This window comes from Neolamprologus brichardi, chromosome 2 (assembly GCF_056152115.1).
Source record: "Neolamprologus brichardi isolate AB-2024 chromosome 2, ASM5615211v1, whole genome shotgun sequence".
Taxonomy (NCBI): Eukaryota; Metazoa; Chordata; class Actinopteri; order Cichliformes; family Cichlidae; genus Neolamprologus; species Neolamprologus brichardi.
The window spans coordinates 11969546-11987789 of NC_142105.1; the positions used below are offsets into that span (position 1 = coordinate 11969546).

The following is an 18244-nucleotide window of genomic DNA, read 5'->3' on the forward strand; positions in this document are numbered from 1 at the left end:
GCAGGTAGGTGGAGCTGGAGAGGATTTCACTCTCACCGAGGCAAAGAAAAACCCTTCGAGGTTGAGTGTTTATTTCCTCAGTGTCCCGCTGGAGAGAGGGGGTAGCTTGTGTGCCCCTGAGCCAGATAAGAGCCATAAAACTGATTTAAAACCTGATGCAGCTGTCACTCTGATCTCAGCATGCTCTGCACTTTTGGAGACTCAGACAATCCACCACCGCTCACTTTCTACATCACTGAGCTGCTGCATGACGCTTGTAGGGGCTACTGGCACGTCTCCGCCTTCAAGGTGAAATTCAGAGGTCAAGAGGACAGAGTCCTCCTGATGACCCCGATTGAGGCAACAAGCCAAAATGTGTCATTTCAACGCTGAGGGAAAATGAGTGGTGGCACATACTTTTGCACAGTGCTGATGTCTGCATGTTCCCACCTTCGATGTTACTGGATTCTCACTGGCCCCCTACTCTCAGATATAACCTGCTCCAGAGCTTGTGCAGCATGTGAGCACAGAGCCAGGAAACTGAAGGAGAAACCAGTAACAGCAGCTCTCACCTGGACTTACTAAATTAATAATGGATTGGATTTATATAGCGCTTTTCAAGGCACCCCATGCCACTATTCATTCACTCTCGCACTCACACACTGGTGGAGGCAAGCTACGGTTGTAGCCACAGCTGCCCTGGGGCAGACTGACAGAAGCGAGGCTGCCATATCGCGCCATCGGCCCCTCTGGCCAACACCAGTAGGCGGTAGGGTAAAGTGTCTTGCCCAAGGGATCGAACCGGCGACCTTCCGGCTTCCCAACCCCCTGAGCCACGGTCGCCCCAGTAATGTAAACACATTCAGATCCATGGCTTCCTGATTCATTCATCATGCAGTGTCCGCAGGTTTCCTGATGCAAATACAACAAGCTGTGGATGTGAAGAATCAGCTCTGAGTATCTATCTATGGGTCTAAAACACAGTAAAACAGGTTTTAATATTTTAACGACACACTGGGTCCCAATCCTGCCACCTTTCTTCTAAACAATGAAGATTTAAGTCTCTTTGCTCTTCGGCACATCGCATCTGCTGAGTCTGGACGTTCCACACTGTGCTTCAGTTTAGTTTAGGAGGTTTGGACTTGTGTATTGAGACGCACCTGCACCACAAACACACACAATAGTTTGTGTTCCTGGAGGTTTGAGGCAGTGACACAACAGGAGAGGATTGTGCTTGGGTGGAGTCATCTGAGTGCACAGCTGACTCCACCCATCCTGTGGTGTCTTATGTAATTCTCTGAGCGCTGCAGGACATTAACCAGCACAAATGTTTTTAAACATGCCGACTCGACTCGATTTCTAATCCTGGGCGTTGTGGCGGTATCTCACCAGCAGTTAGGTAGGTTCAGCGTGATGCTGCCGCCAATGTGCTCTCCAAAGCACATGTATCCTATGGTTCCCAGGCTGATGTAGAGGAAGGTGACGATGCCCATGCCCAAATAGAGAACCTGGGTGAACCTCTGAGGCCTCTGCATCTTGTTCTCCAGGGGCAGAACCTGCAGAGAGAAACGCTGTTAGCGGGACATTTCAGTGACACGTGAAGGCTCAGCGGCGTCTGCTCACGCTGTGACGCCCTGAAAGCTCACCATTTTCTGCAGGAAGCTTTGCTTTTTTATAAACCAGATTAAACTGAATTAAATGGACATTTTGGAAAGTGTGGCTTATCAGCCAGGCTTCATCATTATAAAGACAAACTTCACTGCATGGACAGGAAAAAGGCCAACTCTGAAACACACGTGTCTGCAGCTCAGATGTTAGCGAGAGTCATACGATGCTTTGAAAAAATGTCAAAATGAGGCAAATGTTCTTAAATAAACATCAATAAAGTGAAATAATAACATATCAATAATGTATCTGTAATGAGTACTCGTGACATTAACACTGGGTTACACACCGTGTGTGCTTCAATGGTCACCGGTGAGCGGCGGTGGACTTTAAACGCTCTGAAATCGGACGACTGATTTTGACTCACGTTGTGCTTCATACTGTGAATACTTTCCAGTTCTGATCGTACACAGGGGTGGGTGCAAATCTGGCACTTAAAAAAATATACATATTTTTGGCCTTTTTCTGTCTTCGACAGATACAGAGAAGACTGACCGGAAAGCGGAGGGAAACATGCGGCAAAGGGCTGCGGGTTGGACTCGAACCCGAGCCGGCCGCTCTCAGTCATGCGGCACTTTTTAATTCAAATATGACAGTATTAGAAAATGACTGTGAAGGAGTCACAGCTTGAAGGTGAGCCTGGCCTATGTAGATAACAGGAGACCTTTCATATGCTGACACGAGCCCTCAAAGTTTACCCAGAATGCACTTTATTACTCTGACAGGTGACTCACACTGACACTCGCAGCTGCACAGATCGCAGATCTGTGACACGTGATATCTGCTGCACTGATGAAGACACGATTAAAAAAATGATTAAAAAGCACCGTCTCTGTGTGCTATATGGGCCTGTAAATCTGAAAATATTTATAGTGATGTCAAAGTTTGTATACCTGCATTACAGTCAACAGTATCATCACATCTGAGCGTGACGTAGGTGAACACGGGGATTTTGACAGAGTAAAATCATTCACAGACTTTACATTCCACACTCTGTTATTAAAAATGAGAAGCACCTCAGAAAACACCCCTGACATTTATGACAACAGCGTGTTTACACCTGGTACAAACACAGGCTGGTCAGTGTGACGTGCTGGTGTAATCCCCCTCTTTCTGGACCCCTGCTGCTCTCCTATCTCCAGTCCCCCACCCCAGCAGCGTGATGCATGATGCCTCATTTGCATAAAGAAATCCAACGGTAATGCAGGGGGAGATAACAGTGCTGTTTATAATCCACGTAATCGATGCACACAGGTGTTTCACATTGATACAGTCTTAAAGTTTTCGGCAGCACATGCGTGAATGTGTTACCATCAGCCGCTCACTCACCACTCCGATGCCTTCGAAGGCAAAAATGGCCGTTCCGAAGAAGAGAGGGTAGTCTTTAGCTCTGCCAACTTTTGGAAGGTCAGTGGGGTTTGAGATGTTCTGTAGAGAAACAAAACAAAATAGATCCAAAGCCAGTTAGAGCTGTTCTTCAACTAATCGCATCCTCGCTACTCTTAACATGATTAGCTGAGAAAAAGCTGCACAATGAAAATGAACTGCTGCAGACTAAAAAATTACAGATGGAGTGAGGTGTTAAATGTTATCTGCACGACAGCCCTGTTCTTCACAACAATATAAATAAGAGAGCATCCGCTCACAGAGCTCCACGCAAGCAGCTCGGCCAGCTGTGTCAGACACATGCCATTATTTCTTTATCTTTTGACTCTTATTTTGAAAATTCAAACTCAGGTCTGGGACATCAATGATTCTTTCTCTACTGCGAGATGGAGGGTCACCTAAGCACTAAATATACTACCTGTGCATGATTTATTATAAAGCATGTGTCTGTGTGCAGGTATCTGCAGAGGAGCACCGAGTTAACCTTCTGTCTGCAAACTTCGACTGGATGATGCATTTCATTAAAAAAGGTCAGCAGGATGAGCCTGAACCCTGAAAACTATCTGAAGTGATTAAAAAAGTACATTATTATCATCATCATCCTGGTGTTCAAATCAGAGCTCATGTCGAGAGGAAAAAGTCCCACCGAGCAGCAGAAGATCCAGATTGTTTTATGCTCTGCTTATCCCCAAATGTGCTGCTCAGATGATCCATCAGCCACAGTCATCTCACAGGCTGCACGCACAACCTTCTCCACCACACGCTGCTGCAGGGAGCTCTTACTTATCCAGGTAACAAACAAGCTTCTGCTCAATGTAACGACTTAATGAGACCACAGAGAGTGAAAAACGAGGCTACAACCTTGACTGAAGGTCAATCGAATCAGAGAGAAACCTGCGGCTCACCGTGAGTGAGTAGTAGTAGATCAGGAACAAACTGGCCGTCATGGCCACATTGGCCCCCAGAGAGAACGGGGCCAGGCACTTCAGGTTGCGGATAAAGACCAGCAGGATGATGGCAGGGAGGAAGCAGAGCATGTAGAGGCGAGAGTCAAAGCTCGGGACCAGGACCTGAGTCTGGTTGGTGTAGTTCGTCTGGCAGCTGATGGTGGTGGCGTTGGCAGCTTCTACCACCTGGTGAAGGCAGGTCAGATAAAGAGAGGATGATGCTCATTATGCTGAAAAGGTCTTAAACACCAAAGGAGTGATTACAACCCAGGACTGGATAGAGATCGTCTGCAGGCTCAAACCAATTAGAGCTGGAGCTCGGGCAGTGTGTGCAGGTTTTCTGAGACATAAAATCATACGAAATTCTCTCTGTGAAAATAAATAACAGAATATCACGTGTCTTTCAAAGTAAGAGCATGGAGCTTGTCCACCTGGAAATGGAATGTGTGGTCTTCTCCGAAAGGTTGAAACTGTGGATATTTCAGGTCTGTGTTTGTGTCATGTTTGTGCTCAGCTCTTCAACACACGGCTCTGTATTTACTGAAACGAGTCCAGATGTTTCACTGCTGCTTCAGCAAAAATGAGCGGACACAAAATACATGCAGGCAGGCGGCACCCCCTAGTGGCTAAAAACCGAACTACACAAACTGAGCCTGTTGATCGCCATCATTTCCATCACCTCACACACTCCCTGCTGAAATAAGTGATAATCATCTGATTTTCCACCATATCAGTGTGTTTCATGGTATTCTATTCTCTCAGTAAAGACAAAACCACAGGAGTATGAACCGAACATAATTAAATATTTACTCATGGAAAAACATCCATAAAATTATTAGATCATGTGTTTACTCTACAGTCAGTCTGTCTGCACTTTCTGTAAACTGAAGCAGGTGGATGAAGCTCAGCATGCCTCCTCACACTTGGCCCGATAGGACAGATTACTTCTGGAGAACATTTTCAGGTTTTCCATGAGTGCAAAACTTTGCAAAGATTTGTTGTAACATGGCACAGCCTTCTGGGTGGCTCACCTGCATGCAGGGGTTTGATCTGGAGTTATTACAGCTTTCCATTTTTTTAAAAAAATTTGAATGTATCTCTAAATCTTTCATTTTCACTTTAGTTTAGCTTCTAGGATACTTTTAAAGTTTCACTTTTAGTTTTTATAACTTTCAGAGTCCGTCTTGTTTTTTTTTATGAAGAAATGATCCGTACTGATTTATGAAGTTCAGATCAGTAAAACAAAACTAAAACATCTGTGAGGTCACTGAGGTCACACTGGCTCCAGCTCTGTGGTTATCAGCCCAATAAACACCACAGGTGAAAATCACATGGTACAAAAACACCTCACTCTGTAACGCTGACAGGGACAATTAAACTGTGTCTGTGAGTGCGTGTGTGAGTGTATCTGTGAGTTTGTGAATGTCGGTGTGTCTGTCGGTGAGTCTGTGAGTGCATCTGATTATGTGAGTGTGTTGACCTGCTTGACGTTGTCACTGAGGAAGACGAAGTAGACACAGCAGAAGCCCAGCTGTGTGATGATGAGGAACAGGTTGACGGTCCGCCTGAGCGAGACGATGAAACAGTTAAAACACAGAACAGAACGACGTCTCTCTGATCACATATTTAATTCTTTAAGGTTCACAGGTCTGAAAGAATTTCCTTTCCTTTAAAAAATGTAAGTTTTTTTATTTATTTATTTTTTCTTATGCCTGTGGGACTAAATCTGACATCTTTACATGCTTTACATATTAAAATTAATTTGTTTTCTTGACGGTGTCTAAAGAAACACTGAGCAGAACAGGTGAGCGTGTTTCTTACTTTCCCCACTGTGAATGTCGCCTCAGCCACGGCACGTTTTCCATCCCGTACTGCACAGCCTCGCCGTAGGTCAGAGATGGTCGGTTCATCCTGCGGGAAGGGGTGGGGGAAATCCAGGTGTCAGTCAGTTTCAGCTGACATGAAGCTAAATAACCAAACTGAAAATAACCAGCACAGAAAAGTCACCCCCTGCTGGACATAAAGGTATCCAGGTACCAGCTTCATTTTACAAGCCTGGAGAAGCCATGTCCATCTTTAATATACAGTTTATAAGTTCACTGCAGTAAACACCGCCTGAACACAAGCTTAAGCTCCAAAGCTTGTGTGAACAAAGCAGTTCATCTGGTGTCCAGCAGAGGCAGCAGTGAGCCAGCTCCCACATGTTTACAGGCCGACACAGACACTGGTTTAGTCTCTATGGATGATTTATAACTCAGCTGCTTAAATTGCATTAAGGCTTAAAGCTTGCACGATCAGGAGCGTGGCCTCTCTGACTGACAGGTGGATGGTGACACAGGCAGCTGTAGCTGCTAGCTGTCTGCTAGCATCACCGGAACTGGACTTCTGGACGTGTTTGTGCTGTTGGAGGCTTTTGGAGCATTTTAATGACATCATGTGACCCATAACATGGCTGCTGCGAGGTTACTGTACTAACAGAGCAGCTCACAGATACCCTGACTTTGGGACATTTCAGGAGCCCAGAAGCACACGAAATGAGCTAAAATGATAAAGCCTGCAGAAACCCTCTGAAGTAAAAACAGATAAACGTTATATATGAAGAGTTAAAAACAATAAAATCCTTAGTAAGGCTTGTACACAGGTGCACATGCCCAACGAGTTGACAAAGAAATAAGAAAATTAAGTTTAGTTTTAACCCTTATTGGGTAACTGCGGTTCTTCCATATCTATGACAGAATCAGAGAAGTGACGACTGACTCTGCAAAAATGAAACCTCTAAAAACAGGAAGGGCCGCGACCACTTCTGTGTCTCCTCAGCTGATACGTGACGGTGCAGAGGTGTCCGTTCACGCTCGCGATCTCCTTGATCTATTTAATCCCAGCTAATGGATCGCCGTGTGAACTGGGCAAAGGGCGGGCGAGGGGTGGACGGGCAGGTTCAGTCACAGGTAGTACACTAATTAAAGTCTAATAGTGACTGCAGTAATCTGGTGAGCTGCCACGTGTCACCAGCTGTAAAACAGATAAGCCCCGGTACTCTGGGTTTTCGGCCACATGGCTTCACTTATGTAATCCCACTAAAACTGAACCGATGTGGCGATCGCCACGGAGAGGTGGGGCTGATCACAGGTCACGGTGACAGTGTTTGGTAATGTCTGTGACAGCTGATGAGCCTCAAGCAGGAACAACAGCAAACACAACGAAGCCGCTGCAGAGCAAACATGCGAGGACGAGTGTGGTTTTAGTGCAAAGGAGATTAAAATGAGCTGCGCTTGATCTGCTGCAAAGGCATGAAGGACGCAGTTCAAACAGAAAGACTCAAAGCAACGAGGACTCGAGCACACCTTACAGAAACCCAGCTTGACCTCTCCAGTTAGTTAAAAATAATAAAATAAAACGTGCAGCTCAGAGACATCATAAAACAGACAGGATTCATCATCAGCACTGGATTCACTGGATCTGTGCATCAACATACAGCTGATTTCTCAGCAGAGCCACAGACTCAGACTGTTTTGTTCTCATGATCTGATGATACCAGCGTCACATGACACCAGCCCACAAACCTAGTTTAATTTGCTCTTGTGCCTCATGCTACCTCATCTATAAATATAAGGCATAATGGTAGCAGCTTTCATCGCCTAAATATACAAAATCAAAATTAGTAAAGTTTTAAATTACATGTGGTGGGGGACACCCTGCACCCGCCTTTAGACTCACAATTTTATCACATGATTATCGCTTTAACTGGAATTTTAATGTGAAATACTCAAAGTTAAAAAAACACAACCCAAAAACTAGTCATTAGAGATTTTGCTCAATGACCTGCCTGATGTACATTTTAACTAGAGGTGGGTTGATCAATATCAATTGTATCAGAACCCACACTGGTGTCAGATCAGATGGAAACTCTCCTCTGAGCTCTGAAAATTAAACAAACAAACCTGCTGTGAAACATGTCTGAACCTTTCTGTGTCGTCTGTTTGATTTACAGCCTTCAGCACATTTAAATACAGAAGCTGACCCAGAGTGTTTCAGACACTAGTGCATTTACACGCTCCAAAAAACCCTTTCAAAATAAAAGCTGAAATGTGTGTCTTACTGCATTATTGTGGAAAGTAGAAATCAGTGATTTAGTGATCATTAAAATCTATTCAGAATTGATGAGGATTCATCTCATAAGTCTTGACACACTGCCGGTCACACATTAGCTGCTGCAAACATCAGGTGAGTGCGTCAATCGGGCTGGTAGTTATTTTACAGTCTGCTGCTTCCAGGCGTGTGTGCAGTGAAAGAAAAACAGCATTTTCCTGACATTTTACATCTCATTTGAGCAAAGAGCAAAGAGCCGCTCTGCTCCAACGCAAAGTTATATTGAAGTGACGCACTTATCCTCTCAGCCACGTCCAAACACAGGGACCTTACAGTCTTCCTGCTGAGCCTCCAGCTACTTTGAGAAACATTAAAAAAAAAGCTTTTATTCTGTGTATTATGTGTTCCCATCCGATCCCTGTATCGAGTGTTTGTGTTAGATGAAGAACAGGAGTGAGCTTTTATCTGAATGTGTGTGGGCTGAGGCTGTGCGGATTACGGAGGACGACGGGATGTTTGTGAGGAAATCAAACCAGATGTTTGTGTTTTTGAGGGCTGAAGAGCGAGAATCGAGATACTTACTTTGCACTGAGGTGGTGGGAACACGTCACCAGCAGCTTCATGCAGTGGACCGCGATGATGCCCATGACCAGAAGACTGATGGGTCCGAGCTGCACACAAACACAGACAGAGTTTGTGTGGCGTTTAAAGGCTCAGACTAATTCTGTGTCATGTGACCTTTGCAGGTATGCTTACCACCAGCCCTGCATTCTTGACAGCCAGAGGCAGACCCAGCAGGCCTGTACCAATATTCCCTTTGAGCAGGTGGATCAGAGTCTGGAAAAAACTGCAGCACGAAAAATAAAGTTAGAATCAGACCAGCCAGATCTGCACGTCCTGCATTGGACAGTCCGAAGGCATTTTACTCACGAGGTCCCCGCCTGTCCTCCTATCCTCTCGTAGTTGCGTTGGGGTCTGGACGGTCCCGGAGGAGACGGACACAGAGCGTCCAGCTCAGACGGATTTTGGTCGGACAACAAAGCTGAGACGAGAGGCAAAGAGACAAAGACGAAAACCATGTGTTTGACATCACGTGACCCTCTGATGTGTTTACCACCCTGTCTTATGTCAGTCAGCAGTGTGTAAGCAAGCTTTCCTGCACCGTCACCTTTCACAGTGATGTGACAGTCCGGTTATATACACACAGGTGTCATCCACCTCGTCATGTGACCTGACACCTACACTCTCAGTGACAAACTACAGGACCTGAAAGACTTGAAGTTGGAGAAGAAACCCTTCAGGTCTGGCCGTGCATGAGGCTCGCTGCACATGACTATAAACACGGTGATAACTGAAGATCACCTGACTGCAATAAAAAGGAAGTCCTGAAGGCACACATTGGGCTCAGTGCTGTGTTTAATAATGTGGCGCTTTAGTACTTGTTCATGACTCTTATTAGCCCTTCATGATAAAAACTGGAAGTACTTCCACGTGAGAGCAGAACAGCAGGAAGCTGTGAACTGAGCTGAGACACAGCGCTATAAAACTAACAGTTATAAAAGCGTCTTTAAAGATCTGAGAGCATAGTAACTACGTTCAGAGGAACCCGAGCCTTGCACTCATGAACCTGTCACCAAACACTTCTTATCTTTGCTCTTTATTTGATCTCAGACCAGCAGGTAAACTGAAAATAGCCTCAAAGGGAGGTTTTCAATTATAAATGAAAGTGGACATTATATCACCCCACCCCCACTGTATCTGGCGTCCACACATACATGCTTATTAATGCTAAGCACACACATAAAACTCTATTACTCACACAACACACACACACACACACAAGCCATCTTAGTGAGGACCTTCATTAACACAATGCTTTCCCTAGCCCCTTACCCTAACCATCAAAAATGAATGCCTAAACCTAACCATAACCTAATTGTAACCCTGACACTAAAACCACATTTTGAGCCTCAAAGAGGCCTTCAAACTTGTGAGGACCGGTGAGTGTGTCCTCACAAGTGACTGTTGGTTCTCACAATTATAGTAGAATGAAGATTTTGGTCCTCACAAAGATAGCTAGACAGAAACACAAACACACACACGCTGCAGCAGCTGCATGTATTTAAAGTCTTTAGAAAGTAAAACCCACTTTGTGCTCCTACACTAAGGAACCATCTCTGACTTATCTAAGAACTCAGAACGACTGACGGCAGCACATCAGCGACCCACAGACACCAAACAGACAGGCGGTCACTGCCGTCACACTCAAGGATTAAAACAAGCTGTAGAGCAACCCACTTTCTTCAGCCTTAAACACGACCTTTAATCTGAAAATACTGATGGGAAGAAAAAAGCTTGATTCTTTGAATTAACTAATAACTGATGACCAATCAAAATTAACATTGAAGAACATGAAGAACTACTCAGCGATGCAGAGACTGAATCAGACTCTGATGCGTTCCTTTGCTGATGATGATAAAGTGACCCTCTCCGACCTCAGCTGACCTTTCAGCTTTTTAAAGGAGGCAAGTTTGATTTTTGGAGGTAAACATTGTACATGTCACCGCAGCGCATCATCTGCCTCCATCTCCTCCTATCCTTCCTTCCTCCTCTGTCACACCACCCCTCTGCATGTCTTCCTGTTCTCCTCCTGCTTGGCAACTCCATCTTCATCCTCCACACATGCTCAGACCATCTCAGCCTCTCTGACTCTGAGCTGCCCCTCTGATGGACTCATTTCCGCTGTGTTGCTTTAATCTTTGTACCAGAGGCACAGTTACACTCATGCCTTCCCGTGCTCCCTCCCTACATGCTAAATAACATGAACGAGTGTAACAATGAAACCACGGCATAAGCAACATCAAACTTCAGTCAACAATCTTCTAATCCACATCTACAAACTGAACATGCTCGCTCACAGATCTATGTCGTGACCGCTCATAACGAGCACTTCGTGTCTGGCCGTGACCTCCCGCCAAACCAGATGCGAGCCAGCCAGCAGACGGATTCTGTAGATGAAGTGAAAGCTGCTTTGATGATTCACCGTCTACCTGCCAGCTGGGATTACACATAATCCCTGTGTGACTGTGGTCCCGGCTCATGTTCGTGCACCGTATCATTTTTAACCATCGTCCTGACTTTACTACCTTCGCCTCGGCTGTCTACGTCGCTGGACGCCATCATGCTGGGTGGGAAGGTTTGGCAGACAGCCGGGCGTCGTCTCTCCCAGCCTCACGGAACCTAATGCAGCGAGATCAGGGAGTCCAGCGTGGACGCCTGTCCACTGCAAAGAGATAAGAGATAAGAAGACAATGAGATCTGGCAGCAGCAAAACAAAAACAGAGTCAGAAACTGAGCATGCTCACAGGCTGCTGCACGAGTCCCTGAACTGGACCTCTGCACCGTGTTTGCATTGCTGGAGCCTTCTTAATGACATTATATGACCAATAACACAGCTGCTGTGAGGTTAATCATGCTAACATTGAAGGGAAACAGACTTCATGACCTCCTTCATACTCGCACAAGGTTTCAAACACACGCTTCGTTGTTCGTGTCTGATGGCTTTCGGAAGAAAAGCCGGAAGAGGTTTTTAGGAGACAATTCTGAGGCTTGACTTCTCCTGGCACTTCCTCTTCAGAGGAGCGTGTTTCCCAGCAGCGGTTTACCAAGCGTGGCCAAAGTGTCGCCATCAGGAGCGACTCAGCATTTTGTTTTGTGTTAGTTTTTTTTTTTTTTACAGCGAGTCATGACACGAGAGGCCTGAACAGCACAGCGCGCAGTTTCTGCACTTAAAACAGCATCAGCAGCTCAATGTGGGCTTTTATTTCACTATGTAACAGAAAGGTTCAGTCCTGCAGCATTGCTTCTCGCTTTTGTGCTCCCACACAGCTGCTTTATATTTCAGGCTTCACCCGCAGAACGAAGCAATCAGTTATTAAATATCACATTTCGAAGGTGCTCATCTTCAAGTACCTTCATAACTGAACGTTCTTTCCTAAAAGCAGTCAGTGTGACATTCAGCTGTTGTTGGGTGATATCTGTAACACTGTGCATACAGCTGATTCAAAGCCTCCTCGGCCGGCTGAGCTGACAAATGAGCATGTTTTTATTTCACACCAATAATCAAATTGGAAAGTATATAAATAAAAATGTCACCCAGGTGAGCAGGAAGTGATTTACCTGAGCAGGAAACACTGCTGAGAGTTATAAAGATTCATTCAGCCATTCTCAGAAACTACGATTAGACGTTACTGATCGAGCTCGTCCTGATGCTTAGGTGTGTCCCGATGCTCTCTCTCTTACACTCTGGTTTAATCTAATGGCCAATGATCATAATCAGCGTGTGTTTATCAGGTAAATGTGACACGGAGCCTGCTGCTGTGGAACACTGTGTACATTGATGGCTGAGCAACATGAAAATGAGCTCGTTATATCACGTGTTTATCTCCTCTGGAGAGAAGAAGCCTTTATATATTTACCTACAAACAGGAGGAGGTTTAAAGTGTACCTGTGCAGATGTTGACCCCAGCTGCTCTTCAGAAACCGCGCCAGTCGAGTTAGCGTATTTGTCATGTTTATTTACTTTCTGCTATTTTCTTTTTCTTCTGTTTTCGTCTTCTGGCCCTCGCGTTAAAACAGATATGAGCTGCTGTGTATTTTACTGTGCAGGTAAACCGTGACAGTCCCAGCCCGAGCCCGAGCCCCCGCCCCCCTCGGTGCTTTAACGGCAGTCAGCGCGATAATCGCATCATTTTAAACTGTCAACGGACACAGACCCGACGGGCATTCCTGCCATAAACACAATAAACGAGCCCACGGTCCCGCAAAACCGGCTGTGAACGGAGGGTTAGCTGTTAGCCACAGTTAGCTGTGTGCTGCGGTGCCATTTTCGGTGTAAACACCGAGCCGCGGCAGCAGCGGCCAGCCTTACCTCGCAGACACCGCGCGGACTCGGTCCTCCTGGCCTCGTTATCAGCTCTCAGTCCGCCGCAGGCCGCTTTATTTTTGTATCGTGCTCATGGTGGCGAAGCAGCACAGATGGAAGGCAAAGCGGGACTGTGCTCTGTCGGGCTCGACTCTCCAACAGGACAGCCAGCGGTGTGGTCACATGACATTGTAGAGAGGGACGGTCGTGGCGTTCGACGTGATCCCGTTGCCATAGATACGGATTATAATGTCGTGGCGGTTGGTAAACCATTTTATTTTATTTTTATTATTTATTGGTTTAATCTTTTTTTTCTCAGTTTTCTGTTACCATTTGCGCAGTCCTGTATATTCACTTCTACACAATAAATAAATAAATAAATAAATAAATAAATAAATAAATAAAATCACTAGTTTTACGTGAGCTTATCGAAAGGAATACGATTACTTAGACTAAAACGCTGTATAATGCAGTTAGCTCTCTTCTCATATTCTCAAATCTGCTTTCGGATTCATTGGGCTTTTATTTTGGAAACTCGTTTAAGGATTTAGGTTCGCTTGCTGTTTTCACCGGGGTAGCTAGGACAAGGTAAAGACTGGGGGCCTAAGAGTACAGCTTTCACAGTCTTACTGCGTTATGATTGCAGACTTCTCCGACTCTCAGTGAATGGTACTCATGGCCTCTGATCAATCAGTGGTTGTTAGTCATTGGTCACGACAGTTTGCATATTAATCATCAAGAAACTGGCCTCACAGCCCATTGTTCGCCGTTGGTGCTACTTTCATTCATTATGCAAATGCACTGATTATAATGTTGGAAACTTGCAGTCAGCTGAGACGTTTCTCCCACTGGAAACGATACGCCGAGAATGAACCGATCAACTTTTTGGGATTACAATAAGTTTGTTTTTAATATTTTTATTATTATTATTAAACTTGTTCAGCTTGCTCAACCAACCTATTTAGCCAAGTGACACTAAAAGTGTACCGTTCATGTTAAAATAAAATTATTTTGATTAAAGGGTTATTTTATGTATATTAGATATAAACATTGTGAAAACGGTCTTGAAAATCTTGAAAATCTGGTATTCTTAACCCGGATATCCGGTGTTTGTTGTGCTAACTGCAGCTAGCTTGCGGCTAAACAGCAGTCCCATCCTGGGAGTATTTGGAGCCGTGTAGTTACGTGGAGGCAAAAGTCTACAGCCGGTCTGTTCGCCGGGTTAGAACACGTCACTTCAGACATGACTGTAAGGTTTTAGGGGAGATTTATGCAGTTTTGTCGGCGTTAAGTTTAACGTTAGTCCGTAGCTGCTTTCTAAATGTCCGTGCACAGGGTACAGGAGTGTTCTTGTTCTGAAGTAACTTTAAATCATAACCGGGGGCTCTTGCAGCTGCACTGCTCGGCTTACTTTGTTGTAAATGTTGTACATGTTTCAGGAAATGAGGTGTGGGGTTCACTTTAACCGGACTTTGATGTGTGTCTGACAGAAGCACGAGTTTGAGGTGGCCATGACGTGTGAGGGTTGCTCAGGAGCTGTTACCAGGATCCTGAACAAGATGGGAGGTGAGGCTGATCGTCATATCTGACACGAAAGCACAGGAAAACCCAGCAGTTCAGTTTTGTTTATACAGTCCTCTCATGGCAGCAGTTAGTTTATACTGGAGTGGAGAGACTCCAGTATAAACAGAGCAATCATACACTTGGCATGTGACGCTCATGCAGACGGTTATGGTTTTCACCTGACTCTCCGCAATTATTATTGGTTTGGGTAATTATCTACATCTTTCCTGGTGCTTTGTAGAAAGTTACAGCATTTGGAGGATCACCGCCTCACAGTGTTAGCTCTGCTGTCACAGGAGCTATGAGGAGATTAAAGTATTGAGCAGAGTGGTGGGGTGGGGGGGGGGGGGGGGGTAGATGTGAAGGAAACGTTCAGGGTCACCTGGTCCAGCGTCACCTGGTCCAGCGTCACCTGGTCCAGCGTCACCTGGTCCAGCGTCACCTGGTCCAGCGTCACCTGGTCCAGCCCTAACTATATGCTAGGAAAGTTTGAAGCCTAATCTTAAAAGTAGAGAGTTTGTGTGTCTCCTGAATCCAAACTGGGAGCAGCTCAGCTACGTGCAGTGATGACATTTAACTCTTTTCCCCAAAAGCAACCCTTTTTTTGTGCTGACCCGAGCAGTTTTTCATACTGCATGTGCCCATCAGAAGTTAGTGAAGGTGGTCTCAGCCTGTGCAGCAACCATTGCAAAAACCAGAAGCATGTTTCGTTCTGTCTGTTACAGAGGATCCAGTTCCTCACGTTCGGCCCACAGGTCCCCTGATGCTGCTGTTTTCCTTTTAGCCTCGTGTGACTCAATGATCCAAGTATCACTTCTGTTTTTACAGCACGTCCTCCCATCAGTGGTAATGCTGACTGTTTTAGGGAGACAGAGACATCGATGTGATTTTGTTTTTATGTTCCTGTTCCCAGATGTAAAGTTTGAAATTGACCTGCCGAAGAAGCTGGTTTGGATCGAGTCTGACAAAGACGTGGATGTTCTGATGACGGCGCTGCAAAAGTCTGGAAAGGAGGTCAAATACAACGGCACGAAGTGAAGGACCTGCACCAGGTGACCCGGAGCGTTTATAGTCCACGTGTTTTCTGTAGATTGATGTTTATGACTAGGGGTGGGTTTTTATAATCGATTTATCGATTAAAATCGATTCTGGCTTGGATTACGTAAAATCGATTCATTAAAATCCTGAATCGATTTTTTTAATATAAATTTATTTTGCCCGAAAAGCCAGAATCTCTGGTGAAATCTCACAAAATTTCAACAACCACCAAACAGCTAAGACAGTAAATGAGAGCAGGAACACGGATTCTGCACAAAGACTTAAACACACAGCGCAACCCGCGGATCAGAATCAGTTAGTTGTCGCCTTTCTCACGGTCGGGGCTGAAAGCCGACAGCTCGCTGATTCTGATCTGTCGGCAGTCCGCGCTTTGTGTTCACGCCCTTTATGCGCTGATTCTAAAGCTGTTAGTTTGATGTCTCTCCAAACAATATTGACCGAACCAGCAGCAAAAGAAGATCCAAACTACGCTTCACATAAACATCGTCATGTATTCACTCTGACTTTTACTGTTTTGCTTCGACCACGATGCACAGCTCTCTCTCTCTCTCTCTCCCTCTCCCCCCCCTTATGCAAAATGCAAAACGCTTAGGGGTGTCTCTAATAAAACCGCAGTAACTTCAGAGGTAATGTTCATGTGTTGATTAATGGTTTTCTTTTGTTTTTGATGTACTGCAGAATATTTTTATAAAATCCCAGGCCAGGAAAATTGCCTTCATGTTTTTCTGTGTTTTATCTTCAGCTACTTTGACACAATTGCCTCTGCTGTGACGCTCACACCTTTGATAAAGTCTTGCTTGTGTCAGCTTCCTTTTTATAGATACAAAAATATGTAAATGTACTGATCTGAATTATAATATATCTGACTGTCAAAATTTCCCAGATTCAAATCGAAGTGAATCGAATCGAATCGAATTAAATCGAATCGTGGATCGAATCGATTTGGGACCTTGTGAATCGGAATTGAATCGATTCTAGAAATCAGTGACGATACCCAGCCCTATTTATGACGGCCATAAAGTTCCTGTAAGTCTGCAGTTTCGTGCTGAGTTTACTGCATGCAGGAACATATCAGAGACACGATCTTCTTCCAGCAGCCCACAGAAACGTTAACAGGAGAGCGCGCTCCATCGGCTGACTTTAACCTTTGTGCACATTTAGAGGATGTTTATCTTCTGCTTGTCTCAGATCCCCCAACACTTCATTCAGAGTCACATCACAATTAGTAGAGTTACACTTTTATTTTTTCATATTTTTTTTTAATGCAAATATCTTTTTTTTGTCTTGCTTTAGGAAATAATTCTTGCTGCTGCAAACTGAAGATTTAAGATGAAATTCAAGTTAAAGTCTGAGAGACCCTCAGTGAGTCTGCACCCCATCCCATCCAGCTGTCACGCACAAACAACCCCCCCCCCCCCCCCCCCCCCCACACACACACACACACACACACACACACACACACTTGATGCAGACAGGAAGTGTGCCTCCTTTGACCTCCTGAGTTAAAACATCGTCCTCACACAAACCTGCCGAGTGTAATCATCTCCAAACCTTTACCTTCAGGCTGTAAATGAAAAAAGGAAAAAGCAGCATCTTAGATTTAGTTTCAGCTATATGATGATAATGATGATGATGATGATGACGATGACTCCATTTCCTGGGGTGTAAATGATGAAACCTGTTGGCTGTGTTTGCTGAACCTGTTTTATTAAATTTGTTGATTTTATTCATAAAAAGACCATTTGAAGCTCTGCTGTGTGAGGATATTTGGAGCTCCGCACCATGTGGTGGTGAGGGTGGGACCACCTGCTGCACCTCCCCTCTGCTCCTCAACACTACAGTCTATTCTCTGCTGTTTTTGTGATTTTTAGGAATGTAAGGAGCTCTCCTCCTCGCCCGCTGTCTCCATAATGCTCGAATGTCTCAATGCTGGAGAAAATAAATCATTTCTGTCTTCAGTACGTCAGACTTTATTTCCACTTGAGTCTTTTTAGAAAAACACTGTCTACAAAATATTGTCTCTGTTCAGCATACAAATGCAAATATACTAAAATTATCTTTTTTTTTTAAACTGTAGGTTGTGTAATAGTCTGTACTAACCTTTGACCTCAGATATGCTCTGTCCTACTGCGAGGAAATCTTAAAGGAACAGTGTAAAATTTCACCACCTGCTTGCAGTCAGCTGAATTCTGTTTTCTTCCCCCTCCCTCTCCATTGCATGATCCTAGCTAGAGTGGCCGCTGTAGGACAGACGTGTTAGTGACCAAATAGCTCAAAATCATTAAATTTAGTCTGTGCCCATAAAGCAGGGGTGGGGAACTCCAGGCCTCAAAGGGCCTGTGTCCTACAGGTTTTAGATGTGTCCGGCTGATTTAAATGGCTGAATAACCTCCTTAACATGTCTTGAAGTTCTCCAGAGGCCTGGTAATGAATTAATCACGTGATTCAGGTGTGTTTTCACCCAGGGTGAGATCTAAAACCTGCAGGACAGCGTCCCTTGAGGCCTGGAGTTCCCCTACCCCTGCTGTAAAGTAAAAGTACATTTTTATACAAGTTTTATTTTAACATAGCTGAACAATAAAGCACTAAAAATGACAGATATGGTCAGTTAAACATACTGCAGTATTTTATG

At 44.8% G+C, this 18244-nt stretch overlaps 2 protein-coding genes across 4 annotated transcripts in view; one reads left to right on the forward strand and one right to left on the reverse strand.

The window, feature by feature from the left end:
- The window catches only part of slc36a1 (solute carrier family 36 member 1), a 30706-nt gene extending 17502 nt beyond the window's left edge, over nt 1-13204 (reverse strand). The window contains exons 1-10 of one of the 2 annotated variants that reach the window (XM_006797640.3): nt 12997-13204; nt 11213-11342; nt 8997-9108; nt 8823-8913; nt 8649-8737; nt 5799-5888; nt 5458-5542; nt 3936-4163; nt 2974-3072; nt 1369-1535 (exon numbers count right to left, since the gene is read on the reverse strand). In XM_006797640.3, the coding sequence (XP_006797703.1) occupies nt 1369-1535; nt 2974-3072; nt 3936-4163; nt 5458-5542; nt 5799-5888; nt 8649-8737; nt 8823-8913; nt 8997-9108; nt 11213-11249 (998 nt within the window). In that variant the 5' untranslated portion in view covers nt 11250-11342; nt 12997-13204. Of the gene's footprint in view, nt 1-1368; nt 1536-2973; nt 3073-3935; nt 4164-5457; nt 5543-5798; nt 5889-8648; nt 8738-8822; nt 8914-8996; nt 9109-11212; nt 11350-12996 lie in introns of both variants that reach the window. The other variant, XM_006797639.3, reaches the window with a different exon arrangement.
- On the forward strand, nt 13089-17573 carry atox1 (antioxidant 1 copper chaperone). Of its 2 annotated transcripts, none has more exons than XM_087847286.1 (4): nt 13089-13250; nt 14481-14556; nt 15467-15605; nt 16906-17573. In XM_087847286.1, the coding sequence occupies exons 1-3, from the start codon at nt 13104-13106 to the stop codon at nt 15589-15591; spliced, it is 348 nt and encodes a 115-aa protein (XP_087703412.1). In that variant the 5' UTR covers nt 13089-13103; the 3' UTR covers nt 15592-15605; nt 16906-17573. The 2 variants fall into 2 exon arrangements, with proteins under 2 accessions (XP_087703412.1, XP_006797705.1); XM_006797642.3 differs by lacking the exon at nt 13089-13250 and adding an exon at nt 14099-14239.
- Nucleotides 17574-18244: the final 671 nt, after the last annotated feature.